The sequence below is a fragment of the Panthera leo genome, chromosome B4, assembly GCF_018350215.1.
Source record: "Panthera leo isolate Ple1 chromosome B4, P.leo_Ple1_pat1.1, whole genome shotgun sequence".
NCBI classification, from domain to species: domain Eukaryota; kingdom Metazoa; phylum Chordata; class Mammalia; order Carnivora; family Felidae; genus Panthera; species Panthera leo.
This window is the reverse complement of record NC_056685.1, coordinates 74579046-74604583: the sequence shown is the minus strand read 5'-3', so window position 1 is coordinate 74604583 and position 25538 is coordinate 74579046. Positions and strand designations below refer to the sequence as shown.

The 25538-nt window shown below is 39.0% G+C and overlaps 2 protein-coding genes across 14 annotated transcripts in view; one reads left to right on the top strand and one right to left on the bottom strand.

Annotated features, from left to right (window-relative positions):
- PFKM (phosphofructokinase, muscle) overlaps positions 1 to 9612 on the bottom strand; it is a 45277-nt gene extending 35665 nt beyond the window's left edge. Inside the window, exons 1-3 of one of the 6 annotated variants that reach the window (XM_042946347.1) lie at positions 8394 to 8761; positions 7509 to 7599; positions 6735 to 6857 (exon numbers count right to left, since the gene is read on the bottom strand). In XM_042946347.1, coding sequence (XP_042802281.1) covers positions 6735 to 6857; positions 7509 to 7590 — 205 coding nt within the window. In that variant the 5' untranslated portion in view covers positions 7591 to 7599; positions 8394 to 8761. Of the gene's footprint in view, positions 1 to 6734; positions 6858 to 7508; positions 7600 to 7971; positions 7990 to 8393; positions 8762 to 9529 lie in introns of those variants that run through there. The other 5 variants (XM_042946348.1, XM_042946350.1, XM_042946351.1 and 2 more) reach the window with 5 other exon arrangements.
- SENP1 (SUMO specific peptidase 1) overlaps positions 8699 to 25538 on the top strand; it is a 77337-nt gene continuing 60497 nt past the window's right edge. For 3 of the 8 annotated variants that reach the window (XR_006204815.1, XR_006204816.1, XM_042946355.1), the window contains exons 1-6: positions 8699 to 8912; positions 12657 to 12704; positions 14387 to 14517; positions 16467 to 16551; positions 17409 to 17450; positions 21968 to 22127. Coding sequence is in view for 2 of the 8 variants with exons in the window: in XM_042946355.1 (XP_042802289.1) it covers positions 8699 to 8912; positions 12657 to 12704; positions 14387 to 14517; positions 16467 to 16551; positions 17409 to 17450; positions 21968 to 22127 (680 nt within the window). In the remaining 6 variants the exon portion in view is untranslated. Of the gene's footprint in view, positions 8913 to 8948; positions 9548 to 10133; positions 10190 to 12656; positions 12705 to 14386; positions 14518 to 16466; positions 16552 to 17408; positions 17451 to 21967; positions 22128 to 25538 lie in introns of those variants that run through there. The other 5 variants (XR_006204817.1, XM_042946357.1, XR_006204819.1 and 2 more) reach the window with 4 other exon arrangements.

Here is a 25538-nt window from a genome sequence, read left to right as displayed (position 1 = left end):
AACTCATTCCAAGATTACTTTCATTGCTGGTGTGGTTTAATGGGGCTGAAGAAGGATACCCTGGACTCTTCCTCTAAAGGAGAAAGCTGAAATGTCCTCGGTTTGTACTGGGGCCCTCTGATAGGCTTCTCAAGGGGGCCTATGCCTGTTCTAATGATTTACATAACTAGGGGACTGGTGGAAATCTAGAACTTTGTCCAAACTATAATCAGCTTTATTCAGTTGTTGAGGTTGGTAGATAAAATTCAGAATTTAGAGGACTTGGCAGACAATGAGGGGGAAAAAAAGGACTGAACCCAAAAGAAGGTCAGCTGGACTGAGAAGCCCATGTGGTTAAAATCCACTATTTCTTCTTTCTTGTACTATCTGGTGGTGGTCTACCTGTTTTCAGCATGTCAGGAAAAGCTAATATGCACATAGAAATGCCAAATGATATCTCACCTCATATGTCATGCCTTGGTAACAAACAATGAAAGGCATATTCTTTGTATTAATTTTCAGAGAACAGGAAGGTATTTAGAAGGTCCTCTTGGACTTCACAGAACTCTCCAGATACCAGTTAGCTACTGAGATGTTGGCATGAAGTCTAGGCAGAGAGTAGGTGCAAAAATTATAGTTACTATAAAAGAAGGCATCCTGGAGGAGAGAAGTGTCCAAATATGTTTAAAGACAATTATGCAACACCTAGATAGGAAGGGCACTTCAATAAACCAGCTGAAGTATTCTAAAGTATGTGGTTCATATGCCCTGACCATTAGCTCTGCTAAGTAGTGGGTAGGTAAATGAAGATATAGAAAGCTTTGGACAGTACCCTCCAAACCAGTATAAAGCTAGACATTATTACCAGAGAGTTGAGTAGATCATGAAGACAGAACATCTCTTTAACAATGATTACCTAACGCTGGCACAGATTGGGGGGGGGGGGGGCCAATAAAGAGGATGATGTATGCCATACTCATGAGCCCATTCATTACCACAAGGATGGTGTCATGACTATGGAATGGGTACAGATCTACATTTAGACCACTGTGATGAGATGATGAAGATGATGTTAAGGATGCTAGTAATGGTGTACCAGGACATTTGGGAATGAGAAGTAGGTATGGCAGTTGTCCAGGTATGACTCTAACCCAGAAGAATAGGAAATAGCATTACTCTAGGTTTCACACATTCAGTCAGCAAATACTGAGCACCTATTACATGGTAGGCACTGTTCTAGACTCAAGGGGATCCAGGATGGAAAAAAAAAAAAAAGATCTGTCCTCATGGAGCTTACATTCTAGTGAGGAAAACAGATAATAAACAAATTAATCAAGTAGTGATAAGTGCTTTGAAGAAAAATAAAGCAGAGCAAAGAAGCAGAGTGACAGGGGCACCTGGGTGGCTCTGTCAGTTGGTTTTGGCTCAGGTCATGATCTCGTGGTTTGTGAGTTCGAGCCCTGTGTTGGGCTCTGTGCTGGCAATGTGGAGCCTGCTTGGGATTCTCTCTCTCTCTGTCTCCCTCTCTGCCAATTCCCTGCTGTACACCTGCTCCCTCTTAAATAAGTAAACTTAAAAAAAAGAAGAAGCAGAGTGACAAAGGTGCTATCTTAAATAGGGTGGACTGGAAAAACCTTGCTGAGATGACATTCTAGGAAGAGGTTTGAACATACAAGAAAGAAAACCATGCTACCTTTGGAGGAACAGCTTTCAGATAGAGAGAATGGCAAATGCAAAGGTTCTAAAACAGGAATAAGGTAGGAGTGTCATACCAGAGGATCACTAAGATTTCCTTTGGACTTGACTCAGAATTGTAAATGGGCTACAATGATGTGGTGGGTTGATGTTGTGAAATACATGCAGCAATTGGGTATGAGCCTCTCTCTGAGTTGGAACATCTATCTGGTCCTCTCACTCCTACAAAACTCCTAGATCTCATCTAGTAATTATCTGTTTCCTTCCACCAGAACGGAAAACTCCTTAAGGAGAGACCCTGGGCATAGACAGTAAACCACTGTCTGCACTGAAGAGTCATCTTTGGCTCTGGCTGGGAGAGGATGACTCCTGGAGACAGAGCAGCCGCCACCAGCCACTGATACTAATGTTTCTGATGTAGGGCACTGGTTTAAGACAATGCCAGTCTAGCAGATTCAGCATCATCTGGATATTTGTCAGAAATGCAAATTCTTGGGTCTGACCTGGAACCTACTGAATCAAAAACTCTAGGGGTGGGGTCTCAGCAATGTGGTTTAACAAACCCTCCAGGTATTCTGATGCACGATAAAGTTTGAGAACAATTGTTCCAAGTGTGGAGGTCTGAGAACACCATCACTTGAAAAATGAACTTGCATGCCAAAAAGGCTTGAATAGGTCCTATGAAGTCATTTTCACCAACTACTATCAAATTCTTGGGAGAAAGCTAGCTCAGGAAAGAAGTCACAGGTGTCCAGATGACCCCTACTATAGGCTGAAGGCACTAACTTCAAGCCTTGATTAAGGCAGAGGAAAATAAACTCTTCAGCTAAGATATGTAGCCTCAAGCTTAGACCAGATAAACTTTTTCTTTCCTTAAAGAGGTAAGCTTTGGGGGCGGGGGGCAGTATCAGAACAGAGAAGACAAATAATAATTACATAAGACAATCCTGGGAGTCTTCCACTTCAGATCTACTAATACCTCATCAAGCATGTGAAAGGGTTAGATGTTTTAGTAAGCACTATATTCCAAGGAATATATATTTAGTTCTTAAATCTATTTATCTGGGTTGACTTGAGAGGCAGTTTGATAGGGGACCACCCAGAGTAGGGTGGCCTAAGAGGATGCATGAGATTTTCTCTATTAATCAATAAAAGATGGGGGGAAAAGAGTGTTCCACAGGTCTAATGGTATCCTTGCATATTTGGCTGAAAGAAGAGAATTTGTATGGCTATTTTCTTACTTAATGATCTTCCCAATTCAGTTTACATTTGAAGAGCCCTGAGAGTTTCAGCTTCATGAAAACTTAAGTTCTCTGCAGCTGGTCCTAGAAGGTTGGGACCAGATCAATGTTGAATGGCAACTAGTTGAGACTAAGATGATCTTTATAGAGGCAGAACCCCCACTGATTTTCCTTCAACAAGGGTTCTTGGGTCACTTATAACATGGCATCTGTATATGGAGAATCTTGTGTCTGATGCAGAAAACAGTATAACCTGCTTGGAAGAAACTTTGGCTATGGTGACATCTTTACGTATCAGTTGCATTCACAGTGTTGGAGAAACTTTGCATCCTGGTCTGCATAAACCAGGGCGTGAGCGGGTTTGACGGTCTCACTGTTAAAAGAACAGAATGGTGGGGGGAACCTGGGCAATGCTGGTGACAGATAGCCTAACTAAAGTGAGGAATCTGGTAGTAGGGTCTTACCCTTCCAAGGAGAAGTGGTAACACAGGGGCAGATGGGTGTAACACAACTATCTTGGCATGCTCCCTCATTTGCAGCCCGATACGTAATCATCTCAGGAGTCACAGGTTACTAAGGCCGGCTGTCCATCAGTGAACAGGAGTGGTATATGCAGAGGAGAGGGTCTAGGTCTAGTGGGCAGCTGGATCCGCTGGACCAGAGTCTGGCCCACAAAGCTACCTGCTGCCCATGAGCCATTCTGCTGGAGATGATGGTCTTACACTCTCGGCTCCCCGGGAATTCTAACCACCATTCTTTGTAAAGGTTAGGGCCTAGGTGAGTCACTCCTTTGCTGTGCCCCAGTGTGGGAACCAATGGCTTCCCTATGTTAGGAACTGACCCGCTAAAGGCCAGAAACACACACACACACACACACACACACACACACACACACACAGCCTGCCTCATCATAGTACAGGCAGAGCTGTCTATTCTAATGTGCAGGGATTTGGAGAAATAGTAACTGCAGCTGCTTCCCTGCCAAGTGTGAGATTAGAAACAAAATGTGTTCCATTTTTCTTCAGGATTAGAGCTCAGCATGTCCACATATAGCTTCACTTGGGGCAAGAAGCTGACCATCCTAGAAGGAGTCCCTATGCATTCTTCAGGCTGGCAGCGGCAGCAGCAGCAGCAGCAGAGGGACGCCAGGCCAGGTTTTGGGGGTGTTTTGGCATCAGTAGCTCTGGGCTCACCTCTGCCAACCATGCTATTTGATGGCATGATTTCCTCACTCATGCCCTACGTGAGGAATGGAGCAAGGCAGTGACATTTCCCATCCCACCAGATCCGGTGACCACTCTTGCCCCCTCCAATTCATCTTCAACCCTGGGGCCAGACCTGTCACTCTTCAGTGATTTGACCTAGAAGGCATAGCATGATTTGGCTCTTATACTATCCTTATAGTTCACTCTCCAGCTACTCTTCCCTCACCCAAGTTCTACTGGTCTTCTCTATTCCTCTAATGAGCCAAACTCCTTCTCAACTCAGATTCTACTGTCCTCTTTCCCAAAAAGCTTTTCTACCCCCTCTTCCTGGCTAAGTCACACTCATCTTTCAGGACTTCCTTAGAAAAGGTGTTTCCAACCTCTCAGGCCAGGTTAGGTGCCCTGTTTTTACATTCTGTGATATTATTGTTTTCCATGGTACTAGGACCATTCGAATAATCCCGCTGTGTGTGATTATGTGATTACTTCTTACTCCCACAAGACTAAAACTTCATGCAAGTAGGCAACGTACTTGTTTTGTTTGCTGCTTTATTCCCAGTGCCAACTATAGTGCCGGACATAGTATGCGCTCGACCAATTTTCTTGGAAGGAATAAAAAGAAGGAGGGAAGTAGAGAAGGAGGAAGAAAAGGAGGAAGGGAAGAAGGAAGGAAGGAAACAAAGGGAAGCAGGCAGGGAGAGAGGCAGATAAGGAGGAACAGAGGTCCCAATATTGATTCTTCATCTCCAGTGGGAAAGCTGGAAGGATTCACTGTAGCTCTTACCTGGGGTCTCAGTGCTTAAAGGCAGAAGTTAACATCAGAATTTTTTTCCATGGGATAATGCTGAGTTCAAACCACAGAAGCAGGTCCAAATGAGCCATCAGAGCTAAGGGGGTCTGAAGCGAGTATTAGGTATAGAGCAAAATGAGAATGAGAAAAGTAGGGAAGACAAGGGAATAAGAAATAATCTATACAAATTCAAGGAACTGTAGGACAAGGCCACCAGCTGGGCTTATTTCTTATACCTAACAGCTGTTTATGGATGGGCAAAGCAAGTCTGATTAAAGGGACACAGACCCCACATCATTGTCATATATAGATACATATTACTCCAAAGTCTTCATAAGTTGATATTCTTGTGTATAAACCATTTTCTTGTGAGTATGGTTAACTCTAGGTTCACTTATGAGACTGAATTAAGCTATAGTTTATGCATTTCAAAGCTTAGGACTGGCTCTTGGACCATAGTGCCCTGCCTACATGGTGCCCTGCTAGAGTTCAGTGAAGCTCTGCCTAAGCAGTCAGTTGGTCCCTCCCTTCCCTACATCTCTGTGGCATCCTCTTTTGAAATTCAACATTTTGAACCAAAGGTATCCAGCCCTTCACTTACTTACTTCACTTACTCACTCACTCATTTCAAACCAAAGGTATCAAGCACTTCACTTACTCACTTACTCAAAACTATCAAGCTCTTCACTTAACTCCCTTCTTGATCAGAGGCTCCTGGGGGAAAGGGAAAATGCTAGTTTGTGTTCACAGCTATTGAGCCTAGAATAATGACTTTGAATAGCAACTGCTCAAAAGATTATTGGATAAATGCTGCAATATATTTCACAGGTGCTGAGAGTAATTATTCCAATGAATTTAAGTTCTTGAGGAAGATCACTTTAGACTTGAATTTCTTCCTGAAATAGAAGGAGTTGGACTAAATAATCTGGACTAAATAATCTGTCAAACTGTAAACTATTAGAAAAATGACAAGGTTATGTCTTATATGTATAATTTGTACAATGTCTCTATCATTTCTAGTCTATTTTGGGGCACATGTGGGAATGCAATGTTTGCAGTGAACTGACTCCAATATAGATGTATTTCATTTGAGAGGAAACCTAGGGATGTGTTTCCAATGTTTCATATAAATTGTGAGTTACACACTATTTAAAATATACAACAGTGGGGCTCCTGGGTGGCTCAGTCGGTTGAGCGTCCGACTTCGGCTCAGGTCATGATCTCGCGGTCCGTGAGTTCGAGCCCCACGTCGGGCTCTGTGCTGACGGCTCGGAGCCTGGAGCCTGTTTCAGATTCTGTATCTCCCTCTCTCTGACCCTCCCCCATTCATGCTCTGTCTCTCTCTGTCTCAAAAATAAAGGTTAAAAAAAAAATTAAAATATACAACAGAAATTTGTTACTAAATGGATTCCTAAGGTGAGTATTTTTTACAATATTTGGAATCACTTTGCAATATAATAACTCCTTTATATAATCCATTGAGTTTCACATTTTTACATATCCAGGTTGCTAATAATAGTATAAACTAGATTAGTGCCTTACAGTTATGAGCCAGTTGAATTACTATTGACTAAATTAAGGTGTTCTTCATAGAGAGAACTGTCCCTCTTTCTAGTTTCCCAGATGATCTCCTACTTTCTCAATGTCCCCTCCACACACACACACACACACACACACACACACACACACACACTTTCTCCCTTGTGTCTTAATTCATATTTCAAATTTGGTAGTTGTATCCTAATTTATAATGTATGCATAAACTTCATTTTCCAACACTCCTTTCCACCTCTCCCCACCCCCTTGTTTAACTACATGCCTCACCAGTTTTCAAAATAGGTATGCCTTCCACAGTGTCTGGATCATCCGTAGCATGTAGATACTTCATGTTGTCTATCTCAGGTGGTGGCTTTTGTATGAGCATGCTGGAAGTTGAAGCTTCTCCCCCTGAAAAGCAGTATCTCTAGGTTACTTGAGGTTATTCTAAAGGTGGGATTCAGGGAAGGAAGTGCTACTTATTCTCCTTCATTTTCTCTGTAACTCTCAGCTGTCCAGGGCCTTTTTTCCATAATTCAGTGAAAAATTAGAGAAGTGATGACTTTTCTCAATATTATCTTACCTTAAAAAGGTTCTACTCCTTTGACATAAATGAGAGAAAAGCAGAACATATCTCTAGATACTTTGAGACTGAGATGTAATAGAAAACCATTTTTCTTTGGGACTCTATCTTATAGGTTTTAGAGTATCAATGACAATTGTAACCAGAACTCCCACAGATTAGCCCAGAAAGTTTAAAATAATTCACAAAGGACAGAGAAATCAACTACTAGGTCATGTGTCATAAATTTTGTTCTTCCTTAACTCCCAAGTCCTCCTTACCTGCCTGGGCCTATTTCCACATATCAGACCAAAATCTCAGCTGATACTTGTGCAAGGAAGAGACATGACTCAGTGACAAATATTTTACTATAGTGGGGATGGAATAAAGTCAGTTGACCCCTAAAGCCTACATTTACACTAGTAAGTTTTACATCCTGTATCGAAATTCCTGCAAGAGAACCCATTTGTCACTGGTGTATAATCAGGAGACAACGGTACCTGTGCTCTGAGGAGTCCTGACTAACCCGCGAGATTGAATCACACACGTGAAAAATTTCAGATGAAATTCCTCCTTATGCATGGCTGTCTCCTAGAAATAGAGACGGAGTTTAATCCATATGAACAGATCTATGGAATGATTTAAGATGGACAAAACTGATATGGATCAGGCATGCCCAATACTACATGACAATATGTAGTATCAGCATATGAAGTCATGCAAATAATCTACTTTTATGTATTTGACAGGGCAAGATCTGAATTCAGCAAGCATCTCCTTTTTTCCAGAGTAGGTAAGAGGCTGGGGCCTACAGAGACTCCCGTTCTTTTAATAAAGTCTGAGCTCAGACTTCTGAGGTCTAGAGGGTCTACTCAGAAGCATTTCTCCAAGACTTCTAGACAGGGCCTGAGTCCAGAGGCCAAGTTGAAGGACTTTGTAAAAAGTCTGAATGAATAAACATACTTCTTCCAATTATTTTTTTTTTTAAAGTAGAGCACAGATTATATGTTAATCCATTCAGTCACAGGAGCAACACCAGGGCCATTTAGTTCTTCAGAGGGCAGACTCCTGGATCCTTTTCTGTTTTTACTCGGAAAAGGAGGTCTTTGGTGGACCGCCAATAGCTTTCCTCACACCTCTCCCTATGTTTCAAACTCTTCCAGAGGTCTGTAAAGTGCCACAAGTTTCCAGAATCTAATTTAAACTAATCCCAAACTGCTTTTTTTTTTTCTTCTCCCGAATGGCCAATCAAGCATGATGTAGTGCAAAGACTACAGGCCTACAAATTAAGAAACGTGTTTCCTAGTCCCAGATCTCCCATGCACTTTATAACTTTGGGAAATGACTTCACTTCCCTGAAACCGTTAGATTAAGATATTTCTTACAAGCACTAACGTTCCGTGATTCTCAATGAAACACGGTATAGAGCTCGAGTTAGCTCTCAGGTCCACATCCGTCAAAGTGGCCACAAGTTTCCTCCGATTGACGGCCACAGCAAAAAGCTGCCATGGAAACCTGAGCGAGAGCAAAAATCGCCAAGCGGAACCAGAAGACGGCGTGCAAGGGGATCGAGGGAACAGGAAAAAGCGAAGGACGACGGGCACACTAACAGTAATCCGAGAACGAGAACGGGAACAAGAAAAAATCCCAAACTAAAAGGGGAACAGGGAAATTATGACTTCAGCCTTAGATGGTCCCCGGGCTTCTCAGGCCTGGCCACACTGCGCAGGCGTCCCCCGAGTCCTCAACTCTGCTCTTTGACCTCCCGCCCCACCCCCGCCCCTCCACAGCCACCGGACGGCTCTTCCGGTGTTGTGGAGGCTGTTCCGGTTCGCGGCGGTTCCCGGGTTTTGCGTTCCGCGCCCGGCCGGAAACCCCTTCGCATAGCAGCCGGTTCCGGTTCGGTGAGTGGCGGCGGGAAGCTGGGGGAGGGGTGAGGATGGAGGGAGCCTGGGCCGGGAGGCAGTGCCGGTCCGGGCCCAGCGGCCTGGGTTGGGCTGGGCGGAAGCTGGGAGGGCTGTGGGGACGGCGCTTTTTCCTCTGCCCCGCCCCCTGGGACCACCTCCCCTCCCCCCGGCCATCCACCGGCCGGGATGTGGCCGGCGGCCGTTAGTTAGGCTTCCCGAGGCCGTTCCTTCAGGCCTCTTTCTCCCGGGCCGGCGAGAGGCCGTCTCCCTTGTCGTTACCACAGGCCCCATCTCGGCGCCCAGCCCTCCTGGGGGCAAAAAGGCCGGTTGGGATTTCGGGGCTTTCCCGCCCGAGCAGGGTCTTCTCTCACGGGAAAGCTGTTTTCACCGGGGAGCTCAGCTTTCTGTTACACCTGCTTCACCTCCCGCCTTCCTTGAGACCTGAGTGATATTTCTCGACTACTTCTGCGTCTCACGTAAACATTTCTCCAACTCTTTTACTCTGTGGTATCTCCCTGAGACGTGATATCGCTAGTGTGCCACCACCAGAAAGAAACGTCTGGACCCTCCTGCCCAGGTTATGAAAACCCCCTTAACTGCCACGGTTTGCTTACCTGGCTCATCGCCTCCTGGTAATTCCCTTGAACCGTCTCTTTCTTGGTGTGCCCTAACGTGGTCTCTCAGGATATATGCCCGGCTTCTCTTCAGTTTGTTGATTTCTGTTTATCGGTGCCTTTGCAGTATTTTCACTTATCTCGTTGGCAATAACTTACTCCTTTATCACTTTCAAGTCAGCCTTGTTGAGGTCATTTCACTTCACGTTTGGTACACTTATTTGGGGGGGTGCTTATAAAATTTATATAAAGCCTTATATAGGCTACCACTTACTTTACTTCGCGTCTTTGTTCTAATTGGATATTCTGAATGGAGTGGATCACACCATCTCCTCAGTTTTTGTGGAGCTAGTTGGTGTCACGGGCTCCTGTTGAAAGGTAGATTCCACAGAATTTGGAATTACAGTTACGGTGAAACCTTCCTCGTCTCTTCAGCATGATCCCTGAATCTTCTTCCAATTTAGCGATCCCTTTTTCCCCTTTAGTCCCAGTCTGGAAGCCTCATTTCATTTTTCTCTTGAGAAGTCTCTTTCATTCCCCCCCCCCCCCCCATTCCAATTCATCCCGACTGCAGACATGGTCTTCATGTCACCCATCTGATGAGTTAAGTCTAGAGGGAGCAAATGGATTAAAAAACAGGTTCTGCCACTTCAGGCCAAGGTGATGTAACTCGACTACTGCTTTGAAAGTCTTTTCTTTACCTGACTCCCACGCCTCCTACCAATTGCACTGGCTTTATTTTCTTGCTATGAGGATCTTTTTATGGATCTGTTTTCCCCCCCAGTTGACAGTGTTTCAGCAGCAGGGACCATTTCTTACTCATCTTTGTATTCCTAATACCTTGTATGTAATTGGTGCAGAGTAAATGTTTGTGTATGAAAGGAATTGAATACTCAGTGTTTTAAGGCGTTACAGTGTTGAGGTGTTAGAGTCTAACTGGGAGAGATGGCATGTGAAAATACGAGAAACACAAGCAAATACATGGTGTATACTACGAACTGTATCATATACATATCCAGAGTTCAGACTAGAATGATTCACTTGGTCATTTCCATATTTCCATTCCCTTCTCATATCATAAATTATTCTAACCCCATTTGGTCCTGGATAAAGCTAATCGCCTCTCCTCAAGTAAATACTTTCTAGTAACTTCATTGTGGCTCTAAACATTCTCTTTTACAGTCACCTGTTTGCATGTAAGCTTATACATGTTTTGCCATACTTGTTACATTTTGTTACTGTCAGGACTTCGCCATCTTTTTTTTTCTTTCAAATTTCCTATTGTTTTGTGTTCAGCTATTGACTTCACCTGAATAGCTGTAATAGCTTATATTCTTTTAGTAAATTAAATGAACAATATGAACTAGGAAATATTGTTTGAATATTTTTTTAAAAAGTTTATTTTTGAGAGAGAGAGAGAGAGAGAGAGAGCACGTGAGCTGAAAAGGGGCAGAGAGAGAGAGGGAGAGAGAGAATCCCAAGCAGGCTTCGCACTTTCAGCGTAGAGCCTCGCAAACCGTGAGACCATGACCTGAGCCGAGATCAGGAGTCTGACACTTAACCAACTGAGCCACCCAGGCACCCCGGAATACTTTTCTTAAAAGGCAAAAAAATCTTAGGGTTACAAGAGTTTGGTGGCATTAACGTTTCCAGATCCAGCATTTCATGTTGAATCTTGGAGTAAGATATCCCTACTTCTAACGTAAAGGCAAATGGCAAAGAGAAAGTAACATAAGCACACTGAAGAAGCTGATGCATTTGTGTTATAATGTAAATGTGGGGCTTTAATTATTAATGTGGAACCCAGGGGATTCTGCTTTATTTAAAAAGGAAGAAGAGGAAAGAATACTTGGAAAATTTCCAGATAGAAGCCTTTTGTTACGTTGAGCATTTGGAAATATATTTGAAGCCTGAATATAAGGCTTAAATTCTTTGGGAACCCTCCCCAGCAAGACTGGGTAATCAGATGATTGCTCTGCTTAGTCTGTAGCTATGCCAAGAAAAGCTCAAGCAGGCTTCCTTTGTGCCTGCATTTCATTATTGTGACCGTAAGGAATACCTGTTATCATCATCTAGCCCTTAGTAGATTGAAGCCCTGATATTGCTAAAGTTGATGAAGTTGATTGATAAGGTTGATGACAAACTAAAGTTGATGATATGCTCAATCTTTTTAAAATATGGTGGGGCGTCTGGGTGGCTCAGTTGGTTAAGCGACTGACTCTTGATTTCAGCTCAGGTCATCTCAGAGTCCTGGGATCGAGCCCTGCCTTGGGCTCTGCTGGGCATGGAGGCTGCTCTGGATTCTTTCTGTCTCCCTGCCCCTCTCCTGCTTTTGCATGCATGCATGTGGACTCTTTCTCAAAAAAAATAAATAAACTTTAAAAATTTGGTAATGAGATTATGACGGTAATAAGTGTGACTGCTACCATCCCTAGTCTCCTTTTCAATCTGCCAAGAAGCATGAGTGCCAAGGACATGTTTATTAACCTAGTTCCACACAGTTAGGCTTTTAACTTCCTTTTTCTGGGAAAATTGGATACATCAGAGGAGAAAATTTCATGTAGGTAAAGGGGCTTTGGTTTGTAGCAGTTTAATTAATGATGGGAGAGAAAGTACTTTAGTACAATTGGGAAATATTCCTTGATTGTTCTTAGAGTGTCAGTAGCTTTATGTTTGGCCACTGAGTAAAACTTCTAGAAAAGAAGTCTAACAGATCCACCACAAGATCTATCACTTTTTAATTAAATGGTTTAGCATGAGGTAATAAAGGAACGGTTTGTGAAGAATTTCCAGGTTGTAATTTCAGTTCAGTCACTAACTTTATGACCATATATATACAAATCAATCTTTAAGGTTTGGCACTCCCAATTTGCTTCTTGCTGTAATGTTCTGTCATTCTGTGGGTAGTCTGTAATTGCTGTCTAATACAGCTCAGGTTCTGGAAATGTTTCAAATTGCCTCCGGTTAGTTTTAGTGTCTGTTTTCTCTATCAAGTCATCTCTTCTTACCATTTTATATTTTTCTTTCCTAAGAACACAAATGTCACTTTGAATGGCTTCCTATTCTACAATTGTATGAAAGAGGTGTTCCAGTATGTCACATTTCCGTTTTCTGTCTTCTTTTATAGAACTTTGTATCTTTGCTAAAGTCAGTGATGTGAAAAGACCTGACATGGGTAAGTCTAACTCTGAAGTAGTAATTGAGTCTTTTAGTTACTCTGATTAGTTAGGTTGGAATGAAAAAATGTTGTTGTTTTGTTTTGTTTTTAACATTTTCAGTATTTGCATCTTTGTGCTTAGTAATAATCTTAAGAGAGATCTCAACTTAATTATGTAATACTGTAATACTAGACAATACTCTTGGTTGAGACATTGTTTATAGCATCATTTGGAACCATTTTCTCATTCATTGTATTGAAAAAGCCAAATACACACTAGCAAACATTTACTATGTGCCAGGCCCTGTTCTGAGTACTCAAAATATATTAATTCATTTAATTTTTTACAACTGTCTTACAAGGGTGTTTAATATCAACAAGGAAAGTGAGACACAGAAGTTAAGAAACAACTATAACTGGCAGAGCCAGAATATAAACTCAGGCAGCCTGGTTTCAGAGTCCCTGTTCTTTTGTACTATGTTATACCACCATCTATATGATAAATAATTTGATTAGGGTAAATTTTAAAATTTCACTTAGCTGGTAACATTGAGAATTCACTATGAATGCAACATTTTGCATTATTCATAGTTCTTCATGTCTAGAAAGGGGATCCATACAAGGTCAGGACTAGTAGCCAATTAGGAATAGGTTGAACAGTCTATACAGTTAGATCTTACACATCTTATAACATCTCACGTGCTCCTTTTAGATTCACATTAGTCTTCTCTCTTGTTTCTGTTTTTTCCTTTTGCTTAGTCTACCGTCTCTCTTACCTGGTCATTTGTTTCCCTTTTCTCTAATTGCTGATGTCAGTGTAAGTCACTGAATTCTGTCACTCTCATTTGCTTCTATTCTCTTACATTAACAAAGGTCTCAAAGATGGTTATAAAGTAAGGTTCTGCCACAGTATTACAGTAATTGAGCTGATATCTGTCAAGAGCCATATGTATACATTATACTTTTTGCAGAAAAGACAGTTCAGGTGGATTCATTTTTAAGCACTTTTTGAGTTAGACAAAGGAAATAAACAGTTATTAACTGTTTTTGAGTGTTTGTTTTTGAATGATGAGTTTTTTTCCCTGTGTGTGTGTGTGTGTGTGTTTTAAGTAGTACTTCTTTTCTAGTTAAAACATTCAACATTTCTTTAGGGGAAATTTAATTTTTTAAGGAAACTTTGAATTAAATGTGGTTTGTTTTTTTTTTTTTTTAAATACTTGTATAGGTTTTGAACTGTTTGGCAGATGATCTCAGTCAATTCCAAATGAGCCAATTTCTGCACATGGGCCTCTTTTTGACAATGACATTTTGAGATTGCTGGCCAATGGTTAGTTATGAAAGAGGTTTTATTTGACTATAGAGCTGTTCTTTGGGAATCATTTTTATTAGGTGAAAAGATTTGTTCATAGGAAAGTAGTTATTGAAGAATTCTATGACTTGAACTAATTTTGAAAAATTTTTTTTTTTTAACGTTTATTTATTTTTGAGACAGAGAGAGACAGAGCATGAACGGGGGAGGGTCAGAGAGAGGGAGACACAGAATCTGAAACAGGCTCCAGGCTCTGACCGTCAGCACAGAGCCCGACATGGGGCTCGAACTCACGGACCGCGAGATCGTGACCTGAGCCGAAGTCGGCCGCCTAACCGACTGAGCCACCCAGGCGCCCCTGACTTGAACTAATTTTGGATTCTTTTCGCAGATGATATTGCTGATAGGATGAGGATGGATGCTGGAGAAGTAACGTTAGTGAACCACAACTCCATATTCAAAACCCATCTCCTGGGACAAACAGGTTTTCCAGAGGACCAGCTTTCACTTTCTGACCATCAGGTTAGGAATAATTTTCTTCCCTTATTTAATGAATTATTTTGGTTTCAGTTTTCATCTAATGTAATTTAAATGCCATACTCAAAAGGACGAATGTATATATAAACTTTTTAGAATTGGTATTTCTGGTGTTCTGAATTTTGTTTGATATATTAAAGTTAAAACAAGAACCAGGCTATGTATGAGTTCTTTGAGAACTGTTTATTTTAGAAAACATTTTATTCCTATGCATATTATAATCATGAAAACACAGGTCAGTGTTCTTTTAAACTAGTGTCTTAAAATTGTTGGGATTAAATGGGCAATTTGTAAATATTCAGAGGCTCTGAGATTTCCCAGTGCTATAAAAAGTGTAGTTTCTCAAAGGACCAGAAACAACAGCATCCCGTGGGAGCTTGTTAGAAATACGGAATCTCAGGCTTCACCCCAGACCTCCTCTGTCAGAATCTACAGTTTTAAAACTTTTTATCTGATAAAGAGAAATACCATGTGATCCAGTAATTCCTCTACTGGGTATTTACCCAAAGAAAATGAAAACACTAAATTAAAAAGATATATGCACCCCTGTGTTTATTGCAACGTTATTTATAATAGTCAAAATATGGAAGCAACCTAAATGTCCATTGATAGATGAATGGTATACATATACAAATGGAATATTATATAGCATTTAAAAAGGATGAGATCTTGCCATTTGTAATAGCATGGATAGACCTAGAGAATATTATGCTAAGTGAAATAAGACTGAGAAAGACAAATATGATTTAGCTCATATGTGGAATCTAAAAAACAAAACAAATAAATGAATAAACAAATAACAGAATAAGATTTATAAATACAGAGAACAAACTGATGGTTGTAGAGAGGGGAGTGGAGCAAAATGGGTGATGGTGAGTGGGAGATAGAGGCTTCCAGTTATGGAATGAATAAGTCACAGAAATAAAAGGCACAGCATAGGGAATATAGCGTGACAGATGGTAGCTAGATTTGTGGTGAGTATAGCATAACACATAGAAAAGTTGGATAATTGTGTACACCTGGAACTAAAATGAATACTTTTTTTTAAAAAGGAAAAAAATCTTCAGCTGGTTTATTTGCACATTAAGGTTTGAGTAATAAAGCAGTTTTTTTTTTTTTTAATTTTTTTTTTTTTTTAATGTTTATTTATTTTTGAGACAGAGAGAGACAGAGCATGAACGGGGGAGAGTCAGAGAGAGGGAGACACAGAATCTGAAATGGGCTCCAAGCTCTGAGCTGCCAGCACAGAGCCCGACGCGGGGCTCGAACTCACGGACCGCGAGATCGTGACCTGAGCCGAAGTCGGCCGCTTAACCGACTGAGCCACCCAGGCGCCCGTAAAGCAGTTTTTCTCAGTAGGAAAGCCATTACTAATATGGATGAGACAATTCTTTGCTGTGTGAATCTCTTCCAAGCATAGCAGAATGTTTAGCATTCTTGACACTTGGGCACTAAATGCCTGTAGTATCTGCCCCCAATAATCATTTTTAATAATTTAACTGAATATATATCCACACATTTCCAGATTGGTACTGGGGTGCAGTACCCACCCCCGATTAAGAACTTCTGTATGAAGTTATCAAAAGATTCCAAACAGGTACATTTTGTCACCCCCTTTGATAAATGATACAGCTGGCTTGCAGAACAGGATATACCACATACATATTTACCTTCTAGTGAACATCCTTTGCATTAAGTTGTGTAACAGATACTTTGCCCATTTTTCCCCTTGAAGCCTCAGTAGTTCCATCAGATTGTTTATGTATTTTTCTTTCTTATTAGTACGTAGTACATTTATAGTATATAAAAATACAATTATATTGAATTCTGAAATATGTCATAATCTTGTTTAATGGTACATTTTTCCTAGTATAAATTTTTATCCCATTTTATTGTAAAAATATGATTTACGAAAAATCTTTTGCTTTGTTTAGATATTACCTTCCAGGGAAGGAAATTTGGACCGATCTTATACATGTTCTACAAGAAGTGCAGCTTATAATCCAAATTATTATTCAGGTATGACGCATTGCTTGGAGTCAAGGCATTTATACCATTCAGATTTCTTCCTAGCAAATTGTTTGTGTTTACTATCTCTAAAGTGAAAACATTGTCAAGAGCAAAATTGTATTTTCTCCCATAAAACATCACTGTGTGTGTGAATGGGGAAGGAGCATTGCTATAATACTTTACTGACCTGGTCTCAAACCACATATTTTTAATGAAAAAGTTTTTTTTTAATCCATTTCCTTACTTGTTCATTATGTCATTGTGAAAAGCAGTACAGCTTTGGTTTTGGCTTTTTTTTTTTTTAATATGCATATATGATGTAAAGGATATTTGTTTTGGGTGGATTTAAAGCACAGAGCTAGCCTATTTATTTTGCTTGAAATCATGAATCCTAAAAAATTATTTCTACACAAGCTTGTCCCTCCATCAGGGCAGGAAATGTTAACTACATGTTTCTGTCTAGCACCTGCCACAGCCATGCTTGCATATTCAAGGGCTTGCCTATTCAGCTTGTGATCCATGACAGAAGTCAGCATTCTCTAGGCTATTCCTAGTCCTTGGCCTGCCTGACTTTCCATCTGCCCCCTTCCTAATGTTAGGACTTACAGACTTACAGTTATCTTCTGGCTCTGTCTTGGGGAAACTAAGAGGTTTTTGTTGGTTAGCTTCCTGGCACTACAACCCAGGAAGATGATGGTGGTCTTCCCATGTCTTTTCACTACTAATTCTTCAATCTCCTCACCTTACCGCAAATATGGGAATACTAGTAATACCATTGAACCTGCCCTAATGGGATTTTTATAAGGATAAATTGAGATTATAAATATGAAATGCAAATAATAATTATTGTTATTTGGCTTCCTCAGGATTCTTTGTCAGCAAGATGAGATCTCCTCCCCTAAAAAGACGTTAGTATGATGATCTTTTTAGATTTATATTATATTTAAATGTCATTTAGGTGGGTGGTACTTTACCCTGGGTTTCCTCTCCTGGTATGGGAAATGGTCTCCACATAGTGTGTGCATAATTTGTATGGAAAAATCAGTTAACTGGCTCAGAAAGTAACTCTGCCATCATTATTATTGGAAAGCCCTTTCTGATGAGCAGAGAGCCTGAAATCTGGTTGGACAGCTCATTCTAGGGGAAGGACAGTTGAGTGGATAATGAAATGAGATCATTAATGAAATGAGATCATTAGTATTTCAATTTGAACTCAGGCTGTGTTTGCTTGTAATTTCATATGTTGATTTTCCATTGGGTAGAATATTTGCTTGTAGTTTAAAATAATTGCTTAATAATAAACAGTTACATAAAATTATACTCAAAATCTGCTGACCATAACAACTCAACTCTGGCCTTTTCTAATTTTTATCTGTGTACATGCTTGGTATACATCGTATGATTCAATACATGTAATCTTTTTTAGCCCATATATTTTTATTTTTACTTTTCCATCTGTTTACATGTTATTCTTTGTATCTACCTTTTTATGCTCATTTCTAATAATCCATGGGACTGATATGCACATTCACAATACTTTATGTACATTTCTAAAATCCAAAAAGCTCTGAAAACCAAAAATTATTTTCTTAATTCATTTGGTATCAAAAGTGACCTGACCTGAATTAATTCCTTGGCAAAACCTACATGAATTGACCTGAAGCTGTTTGTGTCTTTTATTTATCTATAAATATGAGTATTTATTTCACTGCAGATATATCACCACACATTTCACTGCAGATCCATCAATATGTTTGATTACAGGGTGCAGCTTCAGATTATACCTTGAAGTGCTACCATAGTATATACCAGGATATCTCTCTAAAATTCCAAAAATTTTAAATTCACAAATGCAGTGGGACCCGAGGGGCTATGAGTTAGGATAATGGGCCCATGCAATCATTTGCTTCATTATTTTCCCTATAGTTTAGGTCCCCTTCACACTTACTGTTTTTAGCTATTGTAAATAATATGACTTAAAAACATCTGTATGTATAGCTTTTTTTTTTTTCTTTTTAAAAAAAAATTTTTAATATTCATTTATTTTTGAGAGACAGAGCATGAGCAGGGGACGGGCAGAGAGAGAGAGAGAGAGACAGAATCTGAAACAGGCTCCAGGCTCAGAGCTGTCAGTGCAGGGCCCAGTGTGGGGCTCAAACCCGTGAACCATGAGATCATAACCTGAGCCAAAGTTGGAAGCTTAACCGACTGAGCCACCCAGGCACCCCTGTATAGCCTTTTTTCTTCTAAATTTCATTAGACCCTTAATATTCACAAAGGATATATCTGAGATTATCTCAAATCCTCATGTTCTTGACTGTGGTGATATTTGGCCAGATTCTTGGCTTTGTACTCAGTGACATGATTCTTGAGAGTTAGATTTTTCCTGTTTGTCCTCATACCATAAATTGATCCTCGTATCAAAATCTTACACTGAAGTTTTTCTCTGTCGCTTGAAGGCCATTTTTTTTTAGGAAAAGCAAAAAAATAACTTCATAACAGTTACTGTATATGTGATGAATAACAAATAACAACAGCCATGTTGAAATGGGGATGCTGAACTATTAGATTCATTCTCTAAATTAAAGCGTGAAGCAGAGGATTCAGATTTGTGCCTACCAAATTTCATCTAATCCCTGACCAAGCAAAGGTATGGCATGTCACAGACCTCCAGGGTTGCTCTCTGACCATCAGAATTTTTAATCTGTGAAGGCTAAGAGTTACATACTTTTTTCTTGTAATAAAACGTTCAAATCAAACGTACTTTTTATTGTGTACTTTTCCTAATTTCGTTCTCCTGCCACACCCATTCCAATTGATTTTAAATCCTGCAGAATTTTGTCTCTACTACCTCTTTTGTATGTATTCTTTTCCGATAATCCCCACATTAATTTCTGTGGTCAGTCACCATGAGCTTCACTGCTTGATTGGGCTAGATGTGGGTATCCCATTTACTGCTTTAGTCTTTTCATTCTGACTCTCTCAGCCTTTCATTCTGACTCTATTCTCTTTTCCATCAAGGTGAAAAAGAACATGGGAAAGCCCCAAAACTTTAGAATCTAGGGTCTGGAGCTTACCATTTACTGCTTTACTGGCTCTGCCTCTCTATATCAAGCTTTTAAAAAATCTGCTTCTTATTCCACTCAAGATTAACCTATTTAAAAACATTGATTTAAAAAAATTCATTTTTAGAAAGAGAAAATGTAAATCTTTCCGTTAATAACTTAATGTTGCTCAGACTTCAAGAGCTCTTGATTTTATTAAGAACACAATTTATTGTGCTTAATTATTAAGAACACAAAAGAAAATTAAAACATTTTAAACCCTAAACAAAGAAAAGTAGATAAAGATAAAAAGAAATGATTTTGCTCAAGCTTAGAGTCATTATCAATGTCTTATCTTTGGAAAATATGTTAAATTAGGTTGCCACACTGGCATTTAGTAGATAATTTAAAGCATCCTGCTATTTATAACTAAATAAACCTGAAAGTTAACAAGAGCAACTGATGATGGTTACTTTCATAGTAGTGATTGCTTGATCTACATTTTTTAAAATATAAGAGTTTATTTCATTATGTTCATAAAATATTGCCTTGTCCTTGTAGAAAATTTGTAGAGAAAGTAGAAAAATACCTATCATTCTGTTATTGGAACACAACTAAAATTAAATTTTTGGTGTATTTCCTTATAGTTTTGTGTGTGTGTGTGCACATAATAAGTAATCTTAATTGTGGCATTTGCAATCTGATCTCTTAATGATGACAGAATACCAGGCTAAACCAACACCAAAAAAAGAGTGTCTGCAGCCCTATGTTGGTCCCTCTCTATCGCTGCTTGATTACATCAGCAATACTGGACTATTCATTGCTTTCATTGAGTGGGGATAGAACCACCTTGTTCTGGTTAAACAGACTGCCTGATCCTGTGCTTTCCCCTTGCATTTGAAAGCCGAAGCCTTTGTCAAATGCCATTGAGGAGGCTACTCTGGCTTCTCCTTGGTCTCAAATTTCACACTTGTCAGGGTAATTTTGCATTTTTTGGTAGACTTATTCCTTAAGTAGACATCTCTAGGCAAATCATTCCCTAATCATATTGTAGCAAAACGTGTGAGAGACAGATTTCTACTGTTATTACTTTGCATTTAAAGATAAAAATGTTCTGGCCTTTGATAATACTCATTTTTATTAGTCTTATGTTTCTCTCCTTAAAGTAACAGTGATAGATGCTATGCATAGATACTGATTACAAAGGTAAAAGGTTATAATTCATTTTGAAAGTAAATATAATTTTAGATTAGGTTCATCCACTGGTGAATCAACTGGTACTAACACCACCCTTGACCACTGCTGTTTTTCCTGTCTTATTCATCCTAAATCCCAATATTCCTGATCCTAAAAAAACAAAACAAAACAAAACAAAACTTATTTTTGTCACCTGGTCTATTTTTTGGATACAGTATCAAGAGCTACATTAAGTATTTGAAATAACATAATATTGTGCAGAATTCTGTGGTAATTCGCTTTGAAAGGTCTTCAAAATATTGTCCACATTAGGCAAAAATTCGAGAAGTAGACAATTATCATTCTCAATTTTCCGCTGGTGTTCCTCAGAGTTCCATAACCTAATATCTGAAGTTATTTTGAAGGTGCTGTTTTAAATTGTCTGATCCTGCTGATAGGGAGAGGTGGGTTTAGAAATTATTCTAGTCCTAGGTGAAATTTCAAGAAACTTTTCTTACCCCAGCCTATAAGCCACAAGTCAGAAGATCCAAGTATAATTCTTACTTAGTCTGATTGCAATATCAAGCATTGGAGGGAGTATTGATATGTCTGATGATTATGACATTAAGTGACTGAAGATAATCATACCAGAACCAGATGCATATGATGGGTCATTCCTGCCATAAGCCAGCCAGAATAAGCAGCAATGAAGTTACCTCTGCTCTTAGAGAGAGCCCCTGAGTCGTGAACATGGTAATTAAAAACAAAGTGACACCAGCTGCTTATTAAGCAATAACTGTTGTTCATTTGAATTACAATTCTCCTTGGCCCTCCACCTGCTTTCTTACTGGTCTGGCCTACCTTCTTTCAGGCCCAGGCCTGGGAGTGCTTGCAAGATATAGTTGGGGTAAAATGTTGACTTTTGGTGGACACCACGGAGTCACATTGATGCAGATAAGGCACATGGCTGTGGCAGGATTCAGCTCCTTCATCAATTTTCAGGTTAGTATGGCTGAATCAATTATAGTTTGTAGAAGTTCCCTTACTGCAGACTTTACTGGCAGTTGAGACTGGGATCTTTCTTCCATGAGACACATGGTGCTATGCCACATTACTTTGGAATACAATGTTGGACATGGTTGCAGTCATATGGAAAACTACTACTGTCGGTATTTGTCTAATTATTCAAACTTTTATTCTTTTAGACAACCCTTCCTCAGACAGTTTTCTTGGCTCAGGAGATTTAAGAACCTTTGGCCAGAGTGCAAATGGCCAGTGGAGAAATTCCACTCCAGCATCAGGTTCAACTTTACAAAAATCAAGAAACAGCCGAAGTCTTTACCTCGAAACCCGAAAGACCTCAAGGTAGGTATTCTGGCTGCTTAGTTCGCAAGTCTTTCCTCCGGTATAAGAGAAAATGGCCATAAGATGGTTGTTAACATTGGCATTTTAAAGGTGTAACACCATTTCTGAACTTTAAACCATGAAAATATGGACAAATGCATTTTAAACTTTCAACTTTTAATTGGTGCTGAATTTTGGTGACATCCAAAGCTTCTCATTAGAGGAGAGTTTTGAGGGAAATCTTGGTGCATATGAATGAGTATTTATTTTGGGATTAATATGGCTATTATGAATCTTAACGTGGAAGTCGTTCAATTTCTACGACTTCAGTAGCAAAGAAATCAGCGCATTTTTATAGGCTATCACATGAGCAGAGACCTGGCTCCAACCAAAGAAACTCTGCACCCCATGGCCTCAGGGCTTTATCCTTTAAGCCCAATTTCATAGGCACTACCTTTTCACTCACTAAGCTTATAAAGGTTTCCCTCAAGAACTTTATTAGTAAGATATTTCTTTTTTAAAATAGTATTTATGATTTCTTAAATTTTACTCTAGTGATGGATTTTAGGAATATGGTATCATTTAATTTCCTGCTTAGTTAAAGCTAAGCTTGCTGGCATTGATAGAAACCAACGAGATGGCTTTTATTTTATGATTATCAGCACGTGGACTCTGGAAACATGTGTCAATACTCCCAGGGATAGTCTTCTCCACTCCTTATTTTTTTTAATTACACAAGAATTCATTAATGCATTCACATTGTAAAAATTAAAACATTGCCAAAAAAGCTGAAGATCCCTTGGCCACTCCTCACAATTTTATTCCCCTCCCCTTGGTGTATTTCCATCCACACCTTTCCCTATGTGTGTTTCTCTTTTGCTCTTATATAGCGTGAGATATATGCATGTGTACTATGAAATGTATAATGTTATTTTGTCTTCATTAAAGATTTTCTATATGCATCATTTGGCAAGTTGCTTTTTTTACTCAGTAAGGCTATACTGTTATTTTTAAAAATAACATTATTATAGAAACAAGTACATGTGCTTTGTGAAAAATCAGAAAATACAGATAGGTAAAAATAAAAAATAAAAACATCATGTTTCCACCAGTTAAAGATCACCTCTGTAATATCTTAGTATATTTCCTTCCAGATGTTTTGCTCTGCATTTATACACATTTTTTCAAACATGAATTCATACTGTGCATACTTTTATAATAATCTGATTTTTAAGTCAATCACATCTTCTTTTCCATTCAGTAAATTTGTCTTGTACACTAAACTGTATTTAAATTTTCCTAGTTGACCCAAAATATCCTTTATGGCTTCTTTGTCCAAACCAATATATAATCTAGGATTGCATCTGGTGGTTATTGCCTTTAACTCTCTTACAATCTAGAAAACCCCTTTTTTTCTTATGACATGACTTTTATACATAGTGTTCCACCCTTTGGATTTGACAGGTTTCTTCTTCATAGTATTATTTTGTCATTTATCCTCTGTATTTTTTTGTAAACTAGATTTTTGTCTTCAATAAAAACTAGTGATGTGTTACATCACATTAGAAAACCTCTAAATCTGGTTCTCCTATCATTAGTGATTCTGGAGTAGAGAGGTAACAGTCTGATCCTTTAGTACAGTTAGGTATTCCCCCTTGTGACTAGAATATAACTGATGTAAATGATGTTACTTTGGTGTTCTATCAATGACCAGTTTCGTATCAGCCTAATAGTTATTCACATCAATTGATAATTGTTATCTGATAATTTTTTTAAATTGAGGTATATTTGACATATCACATTATATTAGTTTCAGGTATATAAACATAATGATTCAGTATTCGTATGTATTGCAAAATGATCACCATAGTAAGTCTACTTAACATCTATCACCATACATAGTTACAAAATTATTTTTTCCTGTGATAAGAACTTTTAAGACCTCTCAACAACTTTTAAATATGTAATATGGTATTAATTATAGTCATCATGCTGTACATTACATCCCCAGAACTTACTTAGAACTTGGAAATTTGTATCTTTTGACCTTCTTTGGCCTGATAATAATTTTATTAGAGTTAATGAAATAATACTTTTCCAGTGTTATCATTTCTTCTACACTTATTGTCACTCTGCTGTGAAGGAGAGCTTTTTTTTCTCAGTAGATAGGGTTGTTTGGTTACCTTAAGATACATCTACTGGGAAGACAGGATATACGATTAGATCTTCTTTTCCATTACCAATTTTCAAAGTGAGGTTTTTTTGTTTTTTTTTTTTAATAGCCACTTCATGTGGTTCAGAGGAATTTTTCTTTTCTTTTTTAATGTCATTACAGATTCAGTGTGTTTCAATCTACCACCATCATTATTCTTGTAATGTTCACATTCTCACAGCTTTATCCAGTGGGAGTTCTTTCAAGCTTACTGCTGTGTCTGGCCCAACCTCATTAATTGTTGGAAGCATCCTTGCTCTCTGGCATTGCAAGATGTTCTCCCACTGTTTTTTTCTTTAGAAAATAAATCTTTTGCATTAAACACACACACACTCTAGGAAGCATCAATAAAAAAGACATTGTGAAGAATTCATTATATCTTCACCAAGCCAGTTATACTTGCCTTTCTTTTTGTAGCTGCATCCACCCATCCTAAGGAAATAAGCCTATTCCCAAAATTCTGAGTCCTTGTTCCTTTCCCCACTCTAACACACATAGAAACCATTATAATTTGAAGAGTTAGAGGCAGAGCATGTAAGTGCTTTTTTTTTTTTTTAAGTTTTTAATTCCAGTTAACATACAGTATTATGTTAGTTTCAGGTGTAGAATGTAGTGATTTAGCATTTCCATACAACATCCCGTGCTCATCAGAAGTGTATTCCTTGATCTCCATTACCTATTTCACCCATCCTTCCATCACCTCCCCTATGATAACCATCTGTTTGTTCTGTATAATTAAGAGGCCGTTTCTTGATTTGTCTTTTTTTTTTCCCTTTGAGAGAGCATGTAAGTGCTTTTTGATTTTCTTTAGACTAGTCTGATTTCATTTGGATCCAGACTAATTGTACTGATTTAAAGAGTTGTTTTCATTGAATTCAGCTTAGTCAGCTGTGTATTCTGCATCCTCAGCAAAAAAAAAAGAAAAAGAAAAAGAAAGAAAATTCAGTATGCTAAGAGCAAGTACCTTATACTTACTGGGTAATAATAGATGAAAAAGACCACATAGAAAGAACTTTAAATTATTAATCAAGTCTTAGAGATAAGATTGAGCTTTAAGTTCACAAAAGCACTTTTCCTGCCAGTGTTTTCCTTTATTTGGGGGTACAAACAGTTTAAAGAAACAAAAAAATTCTCCTTCAGAGGAGGTAAATAGGCCAGAAGGAGAATTGGCAGAGAGCGATGCAGCCTAAAAGCCTTCTGGTTGTTTTTAATGAAGGATG